The sequence below is a fragment of the Mesocricetus auratus genome, unplaced genomic scaffold (genome assembly GCF_017639785.1).
Source record: "Mesocricetus auratus isolate SY011 unplaced genomic scaffold, BCM_Maur_2.0 Super-Scaffold_6730, whole genome shotgun sequence".
NCBI classification, from domain to species: domain Eukaryota; kingdom Metazoa; phylum Chordata; class Mammalia; order Rodentia; family Cricetidae; genus Mesocricetus; species Mesocricetus auratus.
The window spans coordinates 99,481,935-99,501,853 of record NW_024429184.1 but is presented as its reverse complement, the minus strand read 5'-3'; the positions used below and the strand labels follow the sequence as shown (position 1 = coordinate 99,501,853).

General features: G+C 42.2%; 1 protein-coding gene across 1 annotated transcript in view; it reads left to right on the top strand.

Moving 5' to 3' along the window:
- Positions 1–853: 853 nt before the first annotated feature.
- Gramd2b (GRAM domain containing 2B) overlaps positions 854–19,919 on the top strand; it is an 82,617-nt gene continuing 63,551 nt past the window's right edge. The window contains exon 1 of the mRNA XM_005069103.4: positions 854–1,074. Within this exon, the coding sequence (XP_005069160.1) occupies positions 953–1,074 (122 nt within the window). The 5' untranslated portion in view covers positions 854–952. The remainder of the gene's footprint in view (positions 1,075–19,919) is intronic.

Genomic DNA, 19,919 nt, shown 5'->3' with positions numbered 1-19,919 from the left:
GGTGTTACTGGCTAATCACAAAGGTCCAGGTACCTCTAGCACAAACCCACCTTGCTGTAGAATCACTGTGGGAGGGCCCTGTTTTCCATCCCATGAGCATGGGGCGGTTGAATATTATCACACAAAAGCATTTTCTTTCTGGACTTCCTGTATATCATCAGTCCATGCTTAGCTACAATCACCATGACACATCCGACCATGTAATTGTCCTATGAGGCAGAGAGATGGACACCAAGCACGGTAAGGTGGGGACCATTTGAACTGCCCAGTCAGCAAGTGACAGATTAAACTCTCACACTCTTGCTTCTTAGTGTCTTTGCTCTTATGGTTTTGTTAAAGGTTGTGAACAAGTTGTAAACTCAGCCGAATAAATGACCAGAGTTCTGGTTGACTTTGCCTTGTCATATCCGTCAGAATTCCAGAAGCCTCAGGTCCTGAGGACCAAGGCTCCCACAGCTTTAAGCATCCTGGGTGTAGTGATGAGGATTATTTCCTGTATGTGTGGGGAGCCATCACATCCACATTCCTCACCCTGCCCAGCAGGCTCAGGCAGTTAGCAAGGGTATATCAGCTTTCAATGTCTACCTGCAACCCGCTCTGCTCCTCCCTGTTTTGGTTTGCTCGTTTATGTTTTCCATAGGCTTTTCTGCCTAAGCCCACAGATTCAGCCATGTTCATATTAATAAAGTGAGAGCTGAATTCCCCAAACACAGTTGTTTCTCTTTCAGAGAAAATGTCACTAGGATGAGAACCGTGCTGTGTCATACCAATATGTTACTCATTAACTAACTTTAAAAAAAAATTGCCTGAGCTAGATCGGAGTCAGGTAGGCTCTTCCTGCAAGGCAGGAGCTGTGGCTGCCTGCTGGAATACAACAGTTTTCACTTTGTTTGAGAGCTCTAGTGATGAGCTTGTGAGGTGACTTCTCGGCGTGCTGGAGCACAAGCGTACAATGGGGAAGAAAAGGCTTTCCTCCAGTGACAATGTGTTCAGGTTCGAGTTCCCCAGTAGCCCGAAGACCAGTGCCGAGGCCCCACACAGCTCCGCTGACAGCCCCAGCTTCGTGGTTTTCAGGTAAGTCGAGCCTTGCCCTGGACACCCAGCACGCTGCTCAGGCCACCCCCAGTCACCGGGCAGGTGGCCGTTGGAGAGCTCTGACCTCATTCCCTGGAGGAACACTGGGCCAGGGGAAAGAGACTTCTTAGCCCGGGAATCCTGCCAGGGTGTGGAGAGAAAGAATATGAGCAGAGAGAAAACAAAAATCAAAGAAAAAGCAGCGACAGCTACTGCCACCATTAAGCCCAATCGTCCATGCCTTCCACCATGTTTGTATCAGATAAACTGGACACTGGGTATTTTCTCAATTCTTGACTTGCTGTTAGGTTTTCAGGAAGTGGAGTTAGACCATCAAATCAGAAATCTGGCTTATTATTAAAATATTATTAAGTAGTATTTCTCAAAGCATTCAGACAATTGCCCTCTGGTTCAGTTTTTTACTGTATGGTGACTTAAATAGCCTTTGACCTGTCGGGACGCATCCCTTTTTAGCTGTGTTAATACCAACCCACTGCTCTGATATGGTGCAATTGCATATTACTAATGAGAACTCAGCTCCTTATTAATTTAGTCTCAATAATTCTTTTGTAAGTTTTCATGTTGGCTTAATCTTTCTACCCATCATTAGTGGCTACTTGAGTGACTAAAAATGTAAAACTCTAGGCTGGAGAGGTGGCTCAGCAGTTAAGAGCACTGGCTGCTCTTGCAGAGGACCTGGGTCAGATCCCAGAACCCACATGGTGGCTCGTGACTGTTACTCCAGTGCCAGGGGATCTGACATCCTCTTCTTGGGCACATGTGGTCTGAAGACATCCATTCAGGTAAAACACTCACACACAGAAAATGAAATGAAATAAATCTAAACAAAAAAAGAAAGACCCCTGCAGCGTATGCTCATGTTTTGATGGTCTGTGAAATGTGTTTTCTGCTTAGTCTGCCTGTTGGACAGCCATGTAAGCTCTTCTTTAGTGTGCAAAACTAATGAGGAAAGTTAAGGTGTACTAGCAAACAAAAATATGTTAATACGTATGATTTAAGTAAATATAATAAGTACAGTCCTCAGTACGTAAACAGGATAAAAAGGAGGGGGAATGAATGGACAGTTAGGAGCACCTGCTACTCTTTCAGGAGACTGGTGGTCTGTTCCCAATACCCATGTCTGCTGGTTCACAACCACCTGTAATTCCAGCCCCAGGGACTCTGATGTCTTCTTCTGGTGTCCAGGGGCACTGACATCATGTATACACCCCCCCACACACACACACACATGTACACACAATTTTGAAATAAAAATAAGATCATTACCAAAAGAGAAGCTGCCGAAGCCTAGATGTCCACATCTTTCTGAAAGGATCCCTGATCTATGTTGCCTACATAATATTTAGCATCATCTCTCCATCTTTTGATGCCGCTTTATGAATGCTACTTTTAAATGTGTATTGGAAACAATTAAGAGTACATTAACATACCTCCAAATAGTGTACGCATTCAGGAGCCTTTAATGTAGTTGGAAGATCCTGGTGTTTTGTGTATAAAATGACCAAAAGTACTTGAACAAATGTTCAGGCATACATTGGTTAAGTTTTTCAGATATAAAAGAAGAACCAGAAAACACATCTTCTATATTCTAAACATATTTTTGGAATTTCTGTAGCTGTGGCCGTTTGGTTTCCTATTGTCCTTCCCACGAACTGGAGCTGATAAGGTTGACTCTCAGCTCAACAAACTACCCTAAATAGAAACAGATAGAATCCACGTACTATTTTTATTCAAGCACACAAAGTATATTGAGTAACTTTTGTATGCCAGGGGATATAATCACGACAACAGAAGGGTAGTCCCTGGCTTCTTGGAGGTGATGTTTAATGTTGGAGGCTTGGAAAACACACACACACACACACACACACAGATGCATGGGTACATACATAAATACATAATTTAAAATAAGCATTTTTAAAATGAAACAAGTCAAAGCCAAGAGAGAGAATAAGGTTGGAAAACCAATTTAAATGAAATGGTAAAGGCCTCCTCAAGGAAGTGATATTGAGCTCAATGGAAAGAGCCAGCCGTGAACAGCGTGGAAGGAAGCAGGTAACAGGGGGGAGGGAGATTGTGTTATCTGGTTTGATGTCAACCTCACATAGGCTAGAGTCATCTGAGAAGAGGGAGCCTCAATTAAGAAAATGCCTCCATAAAATCTGCCTGTGGGCAAGACTGTAGAACATTTTCTTAATTAGTGAATGATGTGCAAGTGCCCAGCCCATTGTTGAGAGTGCCACCTGGACCTGTGGTCCTGGATTATATATATATATATATATATATATATATATATATATGTGTGTGTATATATATATATATATATGTGTGTGTGTATATATATATATATATATATATATATATATAGCAGGCTGAGCAAGCCATGAGGAGCAAGCCAGTAAGCAGCACTCCTCCATGGCCTCTGTGTCAGCTTCTGCCACCAGGTTGCTGTCCTGTTTAAGCTTCTGCCCTAACTTCTTTTGATGATGAACTGTTGTTATACGGAAGTGTCAATGGAATTAATTAATCCTTTCATCCCCAAGTTGCTCTTGGTCATGGTGTTTCATTGCTGCAACAGTAACTCTAATTAAGACATAAATCTTGAGGAACCTGGAGAGAGAGAGAGAGAGAGAGAGAGAGAGAGAGAGAGAGAGAGAGAGAGAGAGAGACATGACAAAGGGGAGGACGAAGGTTGGCATTCCATTCCAAATATGACAAGATGTCCTCGGGGTCAAGGGAGGAGAGTATGATGTGATTTCACTGTAGATAAGCGTGTTATTTTCAGTGTCATTGCTCATACAAGAAAGTGTCATTAGGTTCACGTCTCTTGGTGTGCTGTGATGCAGCACCACGGGGTACCCAGCTGGGAGAGGAGTTTGCTCATCATAGATCACAGACACTGTTAACTTGGCCATCGATGTCTAATTGTTTTCTGGCTTACTGCGTTAGTTACACTACTGTCAGCAAAGTGCTCAGTGGCATTTGATTGTCTTGATCTTACGGTTTCCCTAATTTGGAAGGTAGGAAATGGAATCCTGCTGCAGCCTTAGTGTGCTCCCCTCATGAATAGCAAAAGGAGCACCACTTCAGCATGGCTGCCAGTCATGCTAAGCCTCCGCTTCTTCGAAGAGTCACTATCTTTTCCTTCCTGTGGACCAAATACTCTGGATCGTAATTTTTTTGGTCAGTGGCAGGTGTTGTAACATTTTTTTTGTTTAATTCAAATTTGTCTTTTCACGTTATATCCAAGACTTTGTTTTTCTATGTCTTATTTTTTGAGATTATAGTATATTTATATCATTTCTCCCTTCCCCCCATCCATACCCTCTCGCATACCCCTTCTTGTTCTCTTTCAAATTCATGGCCTCTTTTTTTTTCATTAATTGCCATCATCCATATACATATTCCTAAAAAATAACCTCAGTCTTTATGGTGTTACTTGTATGCATGTTTTCAGGGCTGACATTTGGTATTGTGTAGCTAATTGGGAACTCCTCACTAGGGAAAACTCTTTCTCCCACTCAGTGCTCCTTAGTTGTCTGTAGTTCTTTGTATAGGGCTGAGGTCCCCTGGGCTTTCCCCCATCCGCATTAGCATGTCTATTGCTATTGTTCTTGTGACCAGTTCGTGTTTAGGTGGTCTAGCTGGTGACCAGTTCGTGTTTAGGCGGTCTAGCTGGTGACCAGTTCGTGTTTAGGCGGTCTAGCTGGTGACCAGTTCGTGTTTAGGCGGTCTTACTGGTGACACGTGACGGGTACAGTTTCCGAAATTACTAGGAGACAGAGTCTCACAGCAAACTCCCTGGCCCTCTGCCTCCTACAGTCTTTCAGTCCCTTTTCCAAAGCGCTGCCCAGCCTTAGTTGATGGGGTGTTTTGGAGATGTATCCACTGGAACAGAGCTCCACAATCCTGCGTTGCGATTGGTTGTGGTTTTCCATAATGAAGACCTTACAAGAATTTGTTTAGCATTTTCTTTTAAGTTAGGGTCCTCTTCACATTTGGAATTTATCTTGATTCTTGATGTTAATCGACAGTATTATAATTTCTTTTAGATACTGAATTGTTCTACATTATTTATTAATTAGCCTTTCCTCTTCTTCTTAATATGCAAAATCAGTCTGTCATATATTATGTTACTAATTTTTATAGTAAAAGAAAATCTGGAAAAACAGGATTACTTACTTACTTACTTACTTGAAGGGCATAGTAACCCTTGTGAGTCTTAGGATTTACTTTTAGTTTTAATTGAAATGACATTGAACCAATTGTTCAATTTAAGGAAATTTGACATCTTTACAGCAAAAATATCCATTTTTATAGACACCGTTACTCAACATCATTTTATTACCTTTGATAATTTATAGGTCTTAAAATGTTTCCTCTGTAGACGATAATATTATTAGAAATATTAATATATTTGTTTTTACCGTGTGTACGATTGTGATATGGTGTATTGTACATCTGTGTGAAGGTGTGTGTTTGTGCATGGCCTGAGGAGGACATTGGATGCTTTGCTCCATCCTTATCCACTTTATTCCCTCAAGGCAGGGTCTCTCACTGAACCTGGAATGAGGCTGGGCATCCAGCAAGCCCCAGCAATCCTCCTGTCTTTGCCACACAGAGTACTGAGTTTGTTATATGAGTGCAGGGACTGGAACTGAGATCTTCAAGTGTTCTTACAAGCTGAGCCAACTCCCCACCTGTTTTTACCCTTCTGCTCTTTATTTAATAATTACAAAGTATTACAAGGTTGCAAAAGGTAGTAATTCCAGATATTCTTGCTTCTGTTTTTTTTAAGATTTATTTATTTATTTTATGTATACGAGTGCTCTATCTGGATGTACAGCTTTATGCTGGAAGAGGGCATCAGATCCCACTAGAGATGGCTGTGAGCCACCCCGTGAGTACTGAACCTCTGGAGGGGCAGCCAGTACCCTTGACCTCTGAGCCATCTCTCCAGCCCCCTTGTTTCTGATTTCTAAGGGAATCCTTAACATTTAAGTGTTTATCAATATTTTTAAATCTAAAAATGTCCCCTTCTAATTCAGGTTCTCCAAGGAGCTATAAAAGCTATAGAGCACTTCCATAGGTCTTATCATGACAATCCTCATTTGAAACTGCATAATATGTACAGTATCACTACACCCAAAATTACAAAAACCATCATTGGCTGAAATACACAGGACTCTGGGCGACCTTTAAGAAATACAAATTATTATAATTTTATGTTCATTTGATTGGGAACGCTTAGGCAAATTAATAGTTAAACTAATTGAACTTAATTCAATTGTAATAATATTATTAAATTAACTTGAATTAGTTAATAATTAAATGTTAATTAACTTAGTCATCCAAAAATAGAAAAATAAAAAACTGTTTATTGGAGCAAGTATCTTTGGGAGAGTCATTGTGCCAATTGACTGTGAGGCCAAGGGGAAAGTTATTTATTGACACTTAAGTGGAAGGTCCCCTATGGGCTTTAGGGACACACACCAGGCTCAGAACAGTAACCAAAGAGGTCAAAAATGAGGCAAAGCTGTGCTGGAATGCAGGAGAGAGAGCCAACCATGACTGACAACTGTCCCTGAGCTCTGGTTTGGGGACCGTTCCAGATAACCAACAATGGCTTTGAAGTGCAGGGCAGCCCTACAGTCACACTCATTCTCCAGTCACACTCATTGTACAGTCACACTCATCCTACAGTCACACTCATTCTCCAGTAACACTCATCCTATAGTCACACTCATCCTACGATCACACTCATCATCCTGCAGTCACACACATCCTATAGTCACACTCATCCTACGATCACACTCATCATCCTGCAGTCACACACATCCTACAGTCACACCCATTCTACAGTCACACTCATCCTACAGTCACATTCATCCTGAAGTCACACTCATCCTACAGTCACACTTCCTACAGTCACACTCATCCTATGGTCACACTCATCCTACAGTCACACTCATCCTACGATCACACTCATCCTGCAGTCACACTCATCCTACAGTCACACTCATCCTATAGTCACATTCATCCTGAAGTCACACTCATCCTACAGTCACACTCATTCTCCAGTAACACTCATCCTAGTCACATTCATCGTACAGTCACACTCATCCTACAGTCATACTCATCTTACAATCACACCCATCCTACAGTCACACTCATCATACGATCACACTCATCCTGCAGTCACACTCATCCTGCAGTCACACTCATCCTGCAGTCACACTCATCCTACAGTCACACTTCCTACAGTTACACTCATCCTATGATCACACTCATTCTACAGTCACACTCATCCTACGATCACACTCATCCTGCAGTCACACTCATCCTACAGTCACACTTCCTACAGTCACACTCATCCTACAGTCACACTCATCCTACAGCCACACTTCCTACAGTCACACTTCCTACAGTCACAGTCATCCTACAGTCACACTTCCTACAGTCACAGTCATCCTACAGTCACACTTCCTACAGTCACAGTCATCCTACGGTCACACTTCCTACAGTCACACTCATCCTGCAGTCACACTTCCTACAGTCACACTCATCCTACGGTCACACTCATTCTCCAGTCACACTCATTTTGCCTCCACTTGTTGACCTCAGCAAGCTCCTTCTCCTCCTCCACTTAGCAATTAGTGGAAGAAGGTGTGCTTGCCTCTGTCCTTCTAGCTCTCCCCTCTCCCAGATCTACACTCTTGCTCTGCCAAACACTAAGGCCAAGAGCACTCCATGGTACATGAAGAGCAGGAACCCAGTAGACTAAGTTCCACTCCTATCCACAGAGGTCACTGAGACAAAAGGGAAACTTAGACTTGATAGCAGTCAAGGCAAGCCAGACCATGTTAGGGCCATCATTTTTTTTCCTGAATGTGGAGCAAGCGTTCCTGTGGAGAAGGCCAGAGTGACAAGGCTGGTGGAGAACCTCAGAAAGGAGGGTGAAGGGCAAGCGAGTTCATAAGGCGGTGAGAATAAGGGCACTGGGTGTAGGGAAATCCAGATGTGGAGGTTAGAATGAGGAGATTAACCCCAGATGACTAGGCCTCTTCCTCAGGAGAGTCAGAATTCTCAGAGCGGGAAAGGATAAACACATTCAGCAGCTGTCATTGCTAGTAGAGAAAGATTCTCTCCTCAACTTCACCTACAGTTTCCTCTACTCAAAGCACAGAACTCGTTCTCAGTAAGGGCTCCCATGCTTTCACCAGATTTTCAAACTAATGGCATGTCCCTCTTTTCCTTGACTGCCACACAGATTCCTACTCTTCACTCAGGATGTACTTCCTGAAAGGCTTTGTACAACCTCTTGGGGACTTTCCTGTGGCCCCAATTCCTAAGTCTCCAAGTCAGCAGTCTTCTTAAATTTGTCAGCACCACGTCCTGTATCAGCCAGTTTTCAGAATGTATTGCAGTAGGGTGTGGTTGTTTGTTTGCCTGCTTGCTTGTTTTTCACCAAGCCAACACAGCTTACCCTTCTCCCTTACCTACCTTCCAAGGCCCCGGAGAGTTTTTAGTGAAGTGCTCACAGACCTACACTTTTCATCACAGTTCTGATTGCTGTATTTCTCCACTAATTTTCTCTCTGCCGCACTTCACCTCTGGTAAAATAGCCAAGGGCATCGTTGACACTCTGATCTAGGGAATGCTGTTTGGAGATTCATTTTGTTGTTGTTGTTTTATTCTGTTTTTGCTTTTCAAGACAGGGTTTCTCTGTGTAGCTTTGAAACCTGTCCTGGAACTCCCTCTGTAGATCTGACTGGCCTGGAACTCACAGAGATCCATCTGCCTCTGCCTCCCAAGTGCTGGGAGTAAAGGGGTGCACCACCACTGCCCGGCCAGTCATGATGTTTCTTACAGAAAAACTCAAAAATTGCATATCCCCAGACCCTCAAAGGCTGTGTCCACTTCTAATTACAACTGACAGTATTTGCCAGGCTAATCTGAGCTTTTGGTATGGATAGATCCTGACCCTGGCCATGCAATGTACAGTGCTGGATGAAGGAATAAATGTGGTTTGGCTGTCTGGAAGGCTTAACCCCCATAAGGAGTTCATGCTAGATTGGAAGTGACTCCTGTTGTATTTCTTTTTTTTTCTTTTTGCCACCAACAACAAAAAATTTTAAAAAGTCAAATTTGTCAGGTGGTGATGGTGCAGGACTTTAATCCCAGTAATTGAAAGGCAAAGGCAGGAAATCTATGAGTTCAAGGTCAGCCTGGTCTACAAAGAGAGTTCCAGGACAACCAGAGCTACACGAAGAAATCCTGAATCAGAAAGAAAGGAAGGAAGGAAGGAAGGAAGGAAGGAAGGAAGGAAGAAAGAAAGAAAGAAAGAAAGAAAGAAAGAAAGAAAGAAAGAAAGAAAGAAAGAAAGGAAGGAAGGAAGAAAGGAAGAAAGGAAACAAGCAAGCAGGCAGGCCAATTTTATGAAAGGTTTTTGACTAATTTTCTTTCTATTAAAATTTGTAGATCATCCCAAACTGTTCTTCAAAAGAAAAGCATGATTTAATCATCTATGCTCTACTTTTTAATCTTTCTTTAAAATTTAAAACTACACAGATTAATTTAGTTTAATTGCCCTTACTATTAAGAGCTTGTCAACAGATTAAAAAAAATAAAACAATCAGATGTGTTTATATGATTTTGGCTTTGTTCATTTGAGATTTGTGTAACATTGGTGTTTAACAAAATTAAAAGCAGGCAAGGAGAAATGAGTTGGAAGTCCTAGGAATTGCTTCCTCTGCAACTCTGTGGGAGACAAAGCATGGACAGAACAGCAACGGGGATCCTAGCCGGAAGCGGAAGCATGGGGGGGCGGCAGAGCTGAGAGCCCAGGACAAATGAATGTGTCTTGTGTGTGCATAGCGGCTTGTTCATAGCAATATTTTCATAAACTTGAGTGCTTCTCACTATAATAGATGGATTACAGGCACTCCCTACATTGCTTAGATGAGGAAAGGAAGTTTTCTGTGTTGCCATGTGATGAATAAAACCAGTGAAAATGAAATTACCTCTGGGAGCGAATGCACTGACGGACCGTTCTATCCAACTTCATCGCCTTTCACCTGGCTTGGATTCAAATTATTCCTATTATTTTCATAATTCAGGGGTGATTTAACTCAGTTTATTTATGTCACCTAGGATACTTTTTAGAGCCCCAGAAGGGACATTCAGGAATAGACACCATACTGTTTTTAAAGAGAAATATGGGATCTCTCAGCCTAGGCTCACTGTGGCTCCGTGAGTTTCCAACAAAGTGAACAGATGCACCTCAATTCCTGATAGGGCTAATTCCCCAAGCCCCAGGGTAAGTTACAGGGGAAAACCAAACCAAAATCACACACACACACACACACACACACACACACACACACACACCATGAAAGTATGGTTTCTTTCGAGCCCATTTCTCTTTCACCCCATCATGAAGTGGAGGAAACACAAAGCTGAAGTGTTGCATGTCAGGGACCATCTACTTATGAAAGACAGTGGCCTGTGTTCCGAGTGCTTCTGGGAAGGGGTGAAACAGGAGGTGTGGTGGGTAGTGTTTTTAAACAGTCCCAGAAAGCTCCCTAGAATCTTTTGCGGAGCATCTGTGTGAGGGGCGCAGCTTGGTGTACAACTGGTTTTCTAATTTATGCACGGTCCATTTGTGTGCGTCTCGTTTTCTTCACTGGTAAAGTGGGGATAATCAGGATTGTGCAGAATTCGTTTTTGGGGGGATTTGTGGTGGTGGTAGTGGTGGCGGTGGTTTTCGTTGTTATTTTGAGACAGGGTCACACTACGTAGGTCTCGATAGAACTCACGGGGCAGACCAGGCTGTCTTTGAATTCCCTCTGTCTCATGAGAGCTAGGATTAAACCCTGACCCAGGGGGAAAAAAAGTGAAGCACCAGAGAGATGACTCAGAAGTTAAGAAAGGGATGCTATATTCCTAGAAGACCAGAGTTCTATTCCCCACACCCATGTTGGGTGACTCAACTGCTTATAACTTCAATGCCCGAGGGTTTGATGCCCTCTGCTGGTCTACATGGACACACACACACACACACACACACACACACACACAATAATAAAATAATGATGATGATGATGATGTCTTTTTAAAAGTGAACAAAGGATTTGAACAGATTTTTCACCAGACAAGACATACAAATAGATAATACAATTGAATATTGTACTAAAAATAATTTGTCATTAAGAAATAAAAACTTAAACCACAGTGGTATGATTTCATGCCCACTAGCCTAACTACAAATGAAGACAGGTACTAACAAGTGTGGGGATGTAGAGAAATTGGGTCCTCTTCATTGCTGTTGAGAATGTAAAATCATACAAGCTCTTTGAAAGAAACAGGTGGGCAAGTTCTGTAAAAAGTAGAGCACAGAATTATGATATGACTCAGCAAATTTACCTGTCACAGCAAAGCTAATGACAGAACCACTACTGGCACATAAGTATTTGCCACAACATTGTTTATAATGCATATATAATTATATATAAGTATATATAATTTATAATAGATAGCCATTATATAACAATCTGCTAAAGGATAAATACGTAAAGTATGAAATATTAATGCTATTAGAATATTATTTGGTCATAATAAAGGATGAAATACTGTTGCATGCTAGAACATAGATGCTAAAGACTAGGTCTAAAAGGCTACATGACTCCATTTAAATAAAATGTTCAAAGTGGGCGAATCTGTAGAGAGAGAATGCAAACAATAGTCCCAGGGCATGGAGGAAGGGACAAAGAGACTGATGACTAACACACAGAGTTTGGATTTCTGGAGTTTTGAAGACCTTGCCTTTCGGCTTTGTCTGTTTGCAGAGAGGGGATGGTAATCATGCTCCAGAACTGGATAGTGGCGAGACTTGCACCATTCTGTTTAGTGATACAAAAATCATAGACATGCACACTTCACTTTTTGGGTGCTTGTTTGTTTGTTTGTTTGTTTGTTTTTGAGACAGGGTCTCTCTACATAGGCGTGCCTGTCCTGGAACTCACTATCAGGCTGACCTGAAACTCACAGAGCCTACCTCCGCCTCCCTAGTGCTGGAATTAAAGGAGTGTGCCAGCACACCTAACACTTCACTTTTTAATATCTTATTTTAATTTTTACTCATGTATACATCTCTGTGTGTGCATGTGAGTGTCTGATGCATGTGTGTGGGCACCTGTGGGGACTCAGAAGAGGGTGCTGGGGTCCCTGGAGCTAGAGGCAGTTGTTAGCTGCCTGGTGTAGGTGCTAGTAAACAAACGTGGGACCTCTAAAAGAAAGGCAGGTGTTTTTAACCACTGAGTCGGAAGTGCACACTAAAAAAGTGAACTTTGTGACATACGAATTAGATACCCATGAAACCCAGAGAACCTTAAAGGCATTCCTATCTTTGAAAGTACATTTGCTAATACAAAATATATAAATAATTTTCCATGACTAATAAACTGACTCGCATTTTCAAAATGATTGACACTTTTCCTCTTAAACTACACTAAATTGATACAACATTTCAAAAACATTTCCCACCCCAACAACTCAGAGAGAAGTAGCCCATCCCTGGCACTAAAGTGAGTCTTTGTTTCTTATTGTCACAATGAGACGTTCCTCATAGGGATGCCTAACATCAGAAGCACTCTGTTAATTTCACGTGCATTGCCTCATTTCCTTTTTCTTTAATTGCATAAAATCTTAGTCCCCAAACTACTACATCTACTACACCAGATTAGGGCTGGCTGCACAGCATTGAAAGGCCTTCTGGGGTTAGAAACAAAGTAAAATGCAGAATCTTTGATGGTAGTAGGTTCTTTGCTACAACTAAAGCATGTTGTACACAGCATGTTGTACATTAATATCCTACTTGCTCTCCTTGATCCCTTTGACTCCAGCCCTCAACTAACCTTTGAAAACCTGCACAACCAACTAGGAGTCAAGAAGTAAAGACCCACACTGTCAACAAACCAGGACTTATGAGTCTTGGGACATTTGCAGCAGATATTCCCTAGGTTTCCATGGCGAAGAGTCATACACTTTACCGTGTATGTAAAAGATGAATGGGAGAAAGAACAATGGAGAAAATCCCAGCCAAGAATGCCTTTGTCACCACGGAAGTTTTATCATCAAATATTTAAAGCAGAGATAATGGGATGTTTTATCTGCAGAAAAGAGACAAAATGAGATTAAAAAATTGGCACATCTTCTTTTAGTTCATCAGTTACTTTACTAGATGTACACACTTTTTTTTAAAGCCAGCTTGACAGAAGATAGTGGAACTTTTCTTTAAAAAAAGGTTAACATTGACGTAACTTACATATATTGTTCAGTGGATTTGTTGAATCTACACAAACAGGTAACTGGCCACTAAGATCAGTGTATAGACTATTTTCAGAACTTGTATAGATAAAATGACACAAATGACAAAGTAAAGGATCCTGAGTTGATGTCACTGTGTTTTCTGACGTACGCTATGGTTTTCTCCTGGCAGAAAACACTGGACATTTAGTAGTCATCGGATACTCTCTAAGAAATAAGTGCCCTAAGTGATTAAACTGAAAGCCAGTGCCTGGGACTTAGGAGAAACAGCCTTCACATTCTTTCTCCCTAAAGCAAAATGGGTCAGAAAAGCATCCCATGAAGGATGTTTACAACCGCACATAGTGTACCTCAGTGAGTAAAGTAACCAAACTTACTCAAGACGAATCGTAAGACTGAATTAGTCGGATCCAAACTTGTGATTGGATTTCGAGCCACCAGCCCTGTGGCTAAGGACATGCCCTGGTTTCCTCTCAGTGGAGCATGAACTTCAGCTGTTGCCCAGCAACTGTGATAACTGCACACACTTGTTTTCACCTCAACTTGTTGGCAACCTTCAAGTCATTTAATAAAACTGTTGGGAACACAGCAACCGACAGAGAGCAGCCTGGTTAATTGGATGCCCACTTGGAATAGTTGGTGTGGTCAACATTGTAGGTTAAAGGCGGGTGTGGTAACACACAGCTGTAATCTGGGCGCTCAGAAGGCTGAAGAAGAAGTTTGTAGGTTTGAGGCCAGCCTGGACTACGTAATAAGACACTGTCTCATCCCCCACTACATTCTACAGAGTCATATCTAGGGACTGAAATTGAACTGTATTGTAAGTATGCCAGAGTTATAGGACTTAAATCAGACTCGTCCCAAGCAGAGCAGAGCTAAAGCTTTTGTGTTAAGAAAGATACTCTGCTGGGGGGTCAAGAAGACAGGAGATTAGATCTGAAATTTAATAAGTTAAATCTATCCATGCCTCTAACCTGAGGACATAGCCTTGACACGAATAAATTAGCCTGAATAAGATTGACTACTGAGAGGATGACATAGGTCATATCTCATGCAGCATTAGTAGCTTCCTCCAGCATGTGACATTAATATGCTATAGACTATGGGTTGACTTTAAATACTGAGGACTGATGAAGTAAGGGACAGCCACATCCCCAATTTGTTACAAGCAATTATTTGGTCAATAATGTAATGATGACAGTTAATAGTTCAGAGCAATCAAATGCTTACTATGTGTCTGACATACCATTCACAAATAAGATGATCTTTTAAAAGTTCTTAATGGCTCTAGATAGTAAGGGCTTCTGCAGTTCCCTTCTCCCACCCCCAAAATGAGGAAAGTGAGATTTAGAGAAAGTAAATCATCCACCCAATGCAGTAGAATTCATATGAAGAGTCTCAGGATGGTCTGGGTCTTCTCAGTCTACCCCCCCCCCGCCCAGTCTGGGTTCCAACTGCCAGGACAAGCCTCCCACATGCTCCTCCCACTGGAGTTCAAGCAAGGGAAACTTCTAGCTCCAACAGGAAAAGCTATTTACTGAAAGGGCACCACAAACAGTCCCTTGAACACCCAAGGACAAAAATAAATAAACACTGGGCAACATCTGGGGGTGAGGAGAGAAGCCAGGAGGATATCCAGCAGCTTGCAGCAAGGCTACTTTGTGCTGTCTACTACAGATCTGCCTTCATAATTTTAAATTTTATAACACTAAGCATTCCAGTGACACTCCTTGTGATGCATGTCTTGGTAGACAGATTATTACCCACCAGCTCATATGGAGTAAGATTAATTTTTAGCTAATGGATTTGGTTACAATAAAAATTAAATTTGAATTCTGATTTTAATTAACCGATGACCTTAACACACGGAGAAATGTGCTGATTCCATCTGGAAACTAATGCAAAGCACACAGGCCTGTCTTCTCAGATGAATAGACTGTAATAATTACTCTATCCTCGGGAAATTCTTCAACTGTTTTGCAATTGATTGACACAAACCTTGTATGTCATCATCCCCCTCCCACTGCTAAGATTGTGTCAAAGCGTAAGTGCTATTGCTCTAGCTGGCCCTGCCCTAGGTACAGCTTGATACTTTCATTCTGTGCTCCAGTAATAGAGTCACATTCCAACACAAAGCCCAGAGCTTGGACTGGAGCCCAGCTCTCCTGACTTTCAGGCTTCTGTCAGTCCTACAAAGTTATGCAGATGTGGGGGAGAGGAGATGGCTTCTGTGTGACCCAGACAGGAGAACAGGAATGAATGGCCAGTACCTTCTCTCTTTGACAGTAATTAGTGCCAAGAACCTAGTTATGAAACAAAACAATACACGTATACATGCATGCTGAGGAAATATCTGTGGATCTGCTCTCCCACACGATTACAAATTCACTTACAGCAAGCATGCCTTGTGTTTATTTCTATAGCTCTATCACCCAGAATATGGCCTGGTCCATAAAATGAATCCCTCCCCCCAAAAAAACCTGGTGGAAGGGGCAGGGGGAAGGGAAAGAACAGAGAGGGGGAAGGAAGAGGAGGTTGGACGCAATGTCTGCCTGACATGAAGAGTCTAATTTTAAGACTGAGCCAACATGCAAAGTAAATCTGCAGCTGACTGACAAAAGAGCAGAACTTTCGTATTTGCTCAACAACACTTCCGTCACCGTTCTTGCGTATTTCTTCTGGCCGTTCTTGCGTATTTCTTCTGGGCTAACTTAATTCTTGTGAATAAGTATTTCAAGATAAATAGTAGTGTATAGATGAAAGAAGAGATGAAAAAACATTAATAGGATTTGTCAAAAAGGAAGACATGGGTATAAAAAGTGAATAAATAAAGTCAGAACCAGCAATAGAAAACGTGCGATAGAAGTAACAAAGAGTGTGATAGGCAGAAACAACTCTAATCATACTTAAACATTAGCTGCCTTGGGACAATATGGCAAGGGCAATGGTGGACCACATTATCAAGAGTCTCACAGGAGGGAAACAAAGCCTGCAAAAAGATGGTGGGGGGAAGAGAAAGGCCAGTCCGATGACTGATGGCACCATCAAGGTAGGAAGAGGCTGTGTGGCTGAATCTAGACTCTGTAACTCTGCCTATACCTGTTATAAATAGTGGCTCATGGGCTAGACCATCTGGGAGTCTTGAACTCCCCTCTTCTGTTTAGAGACACTAGCACTCAACTAGCAGAGAAGTGACATATAACATGAGCCAGCGGTTTTCTTTTTCAATTGTGAGGAGAAATGTTCTACTATGTGTTTCTTTTTCATTCCTTCCTTTCCCCCACTGTGAAGTAGGGGGGTGGAATACCAGTATATTTATATCCTAGGTCAGTGAGAATTCTACAGGAGTGTGGTTGGACATCAGTAGTTATAAATGGCTACACTTGGCAAATATTTATTGAGCATCTGTCTTAGTTAAGGTTTCTGTGCTGTGATGAGACACCATGACCATGGCAACTCTTACAAAAGGAAAACATTTAACTGAGGTGGTGGCTTACAGTTCAGTCCATTATCATCATGGTAGGACATGGTGGTGTGCAGGCAGACACGGTGCTGGAGAGGAGTTGAGAGTTTTACATTTTGGTATGGAGGCAACAGGAAGTGAACTGAGACACTGGGCATGGCTTGAGCATAGATGAGACCTCAAAGCCCGCCTCCACAATGACATACTTCCTCCAAGAAGGCCACACCTACTCCAACAAAGTCACACCTCCTAATAGTGCCATTCCCTTTGGGAGACCCTTTTCTTTCAAGCCACCACAGCATCTAACATGAAGCAAATAGTTTTGGATAGAGTAGTGAATACATCAGATGGGGTCCTTATTTGGGGGGGTCATTTCATTCTTGAGGGAAAGAACTGATTTTATAGAAAATAGACAGAAAACCCATTACATGGATGAGACATCAGCTATCTCCCTCTCTGCAGCAGACACACTACAGAGCAGTAGCCTTTTTGTTGTTGCTAGCGTGTGCCAAACTCAGTGACTAGTCTCAGGGTCTCTGCCTGTTCCTTCCCTCCAACAGGCTAGTTCTACATCAAGATCTTCATGGGCTTTCTCCTTCTTATCCTTCAAAGCTCAGCTGAGGTGTCACCTCTTGATGGGACATCCCCATCATCCTATGTAAAACAAGTCTCCCTCCCTCTCTACTCTTTTCTAATTCCTTATCTTTGTATCTCTTCTACATTAAGAAATGGTGCCACTCAGATACAGTGGTCCCTCAGCATCCTCTGTGAACTGTTTCTAAGATCAAAAGCCAGTGAGGCTCAAGTTCCTTATAAAATCTGGTGTAAAATCTGCATTTAATCTCTACTCGTTTACAGTCCCCAATACCATAGGAATGCTGTGTCAATAGTTGTTATACACGTGGGGAAAGACTCCATACATGTTTAGTGTAGACACACCCACTGTAGGCCTATCGACATTTTGACCTGCAATTAGTTATATCTAAGGAAACAGAATATGTGACTAAAGGGGGCTGGTTGTACTTTTCAAATTTTAGTTTCTACATCTAGAATGTAGGATTCCCTAGTGACCTGGCTCCTGGCTGGTCTGTGGCTCACCTTTGCTGAATAGAATCCAACATAGATCTTCCAGTGCCCTCACATAAATAAACTGTGGATTCAACCTTGGTTTGCAGAACAGATGGCTCCAACAAGTTAAAAACAACAACTATGACAAAAACACAAGTGTATCAAGATACCAATGTTATATATAAAGATGTCACAGCTAGCCTGCTCATTGGAGTATCATACAGGGAAACTAGGATGTCCCTCTGGCTTTCAGCCCTGCTATCTAGCCCACCAAAAGAGCCAAGTCTTCCAACAAAAATGCATTTTGCATATCCACATCAGTCGAGTCTTTGAATGGTTCCATCCCTGGGCTGCATGTTACTGTGCCCAAATGAGTTCTATGAGTTGACTACATAGAACTACAAGTCAACTCATAGAACTACAAGAGACAACAGTAAATTATTGATGAGACCCCTACAGTTTCAGGTAGATAGTTATAAAACAACTGGAAAATTCAAAATAGAGCCACCAAAAGTAGCTCTAAACTCAAATATTTCTTTCCTTCCCAATACAACTATTTTAAACTTAAATTTTTGTCTTCTTGAGAATTTCATGCATGAGTATTACACTTAAATCATTCCCACTCTTCCTTATGGCCCTCCAGTTCCTCCTGTGTCTACCACTGCCTCTCAAATTGCAACTCTTCATCTATGGATGGGAATTACTTCCATCCACATTGATATGGTATGGTGGTTTGAATAAGAATGGCTCCCATGGTGGGGGGTTGGGGGGAGGGCACGGGAGGAGGGGAGGGAAAGGGAGAGGGACCAGGAACTGACTTGTGAAGCAACCTTGTTTCTTATCTAAATTTAAACTGGAAAATAAAATAAAAAAAAAATTGAAAAAAAAACCAATTGCCACAAAAAAAAAAAAAGAATGGCTCCCATAGGCTCATAGATTTGAATGCCTGGTCACCAGGGAGTGGTACCATTAGGAGGTGTGGTCTTGTTGGAGTGGGTGTGGTCTTGTTGGAGGAAGTGTGTCACCGGGGGTCAACTTTGAGGTTTCAGAGGCTCCAGCTAGTTCAAGTCTCTCTCTCTCTCTCTCTCTCTCTCTCTCTCTCTCTCTCTCTCTCTCTCTCTCTCTCTCTCTCTCTCTCTCTTCTCTCTCTCTCTCCTTCTCTCTCTCTCTCTCTCTCTCTCTCTCTCTCTTTCTCTCCTTCTCTCTCTCTCTCTCTCTCTCTCTCTCTCTCTCTCTCTCTCTCTCTCTCTCTCTCTCTCTCCTCTTGTTGCCTGCCAATCCAGATGTAAAAGTCTTGGCTTCTTCTCCAGCACCATGTGATAATAATGAACCAAACTTTGGAACCTGTAAGTCAGCCCCAATTAAATGTTTTCCTTTTTAAGAGTTGCTGTGGACAGCTGCACATGGTGGTACACGCCTTTAATCCCCACACTCAGGAGGCAGAGGCAGGCAGATTTCTGCGTTTGAAGACAGGCTAATTTGCAAAGAGAGTTCCAGGACAGCCAGGACTACACGGAAAAAAAAAAAAACCCTGTCATCAAGAAAAACAAAACAAAAAAAGAGTTGCTGTGGTCATGGTGTTTCTTCACATCAATAGAAATGCTGACTAAGACACACGTCAGCTGGGCTTGTCATTATGCAAGTCTTGTTTAGGCAATTGCACTGTTGTCATTTCATGGGTGCAGTTTTCCTGTCGTGCATAGAAGACACTGTCACACAGGAGACATCCTGATCGTCTGGGACCTACAACCTTTCGCACATTAGCTGAGCCATAGATGGAGTGGCATCGTAGGTTTACCATTTTGGGTTGGGAACCTCGTGGTCAGTTGTTCTCTGCATTTTGACAAGCTGTTTCTCCACAGATATTGTATTCACACCTGTGGTCCCTGATGGGGCTCTCCTTCAACACACTGTCCAGTATAGCTTGTTCTTTGCCATCAACAAAACATGTTTTTGCATTATTCAGGCT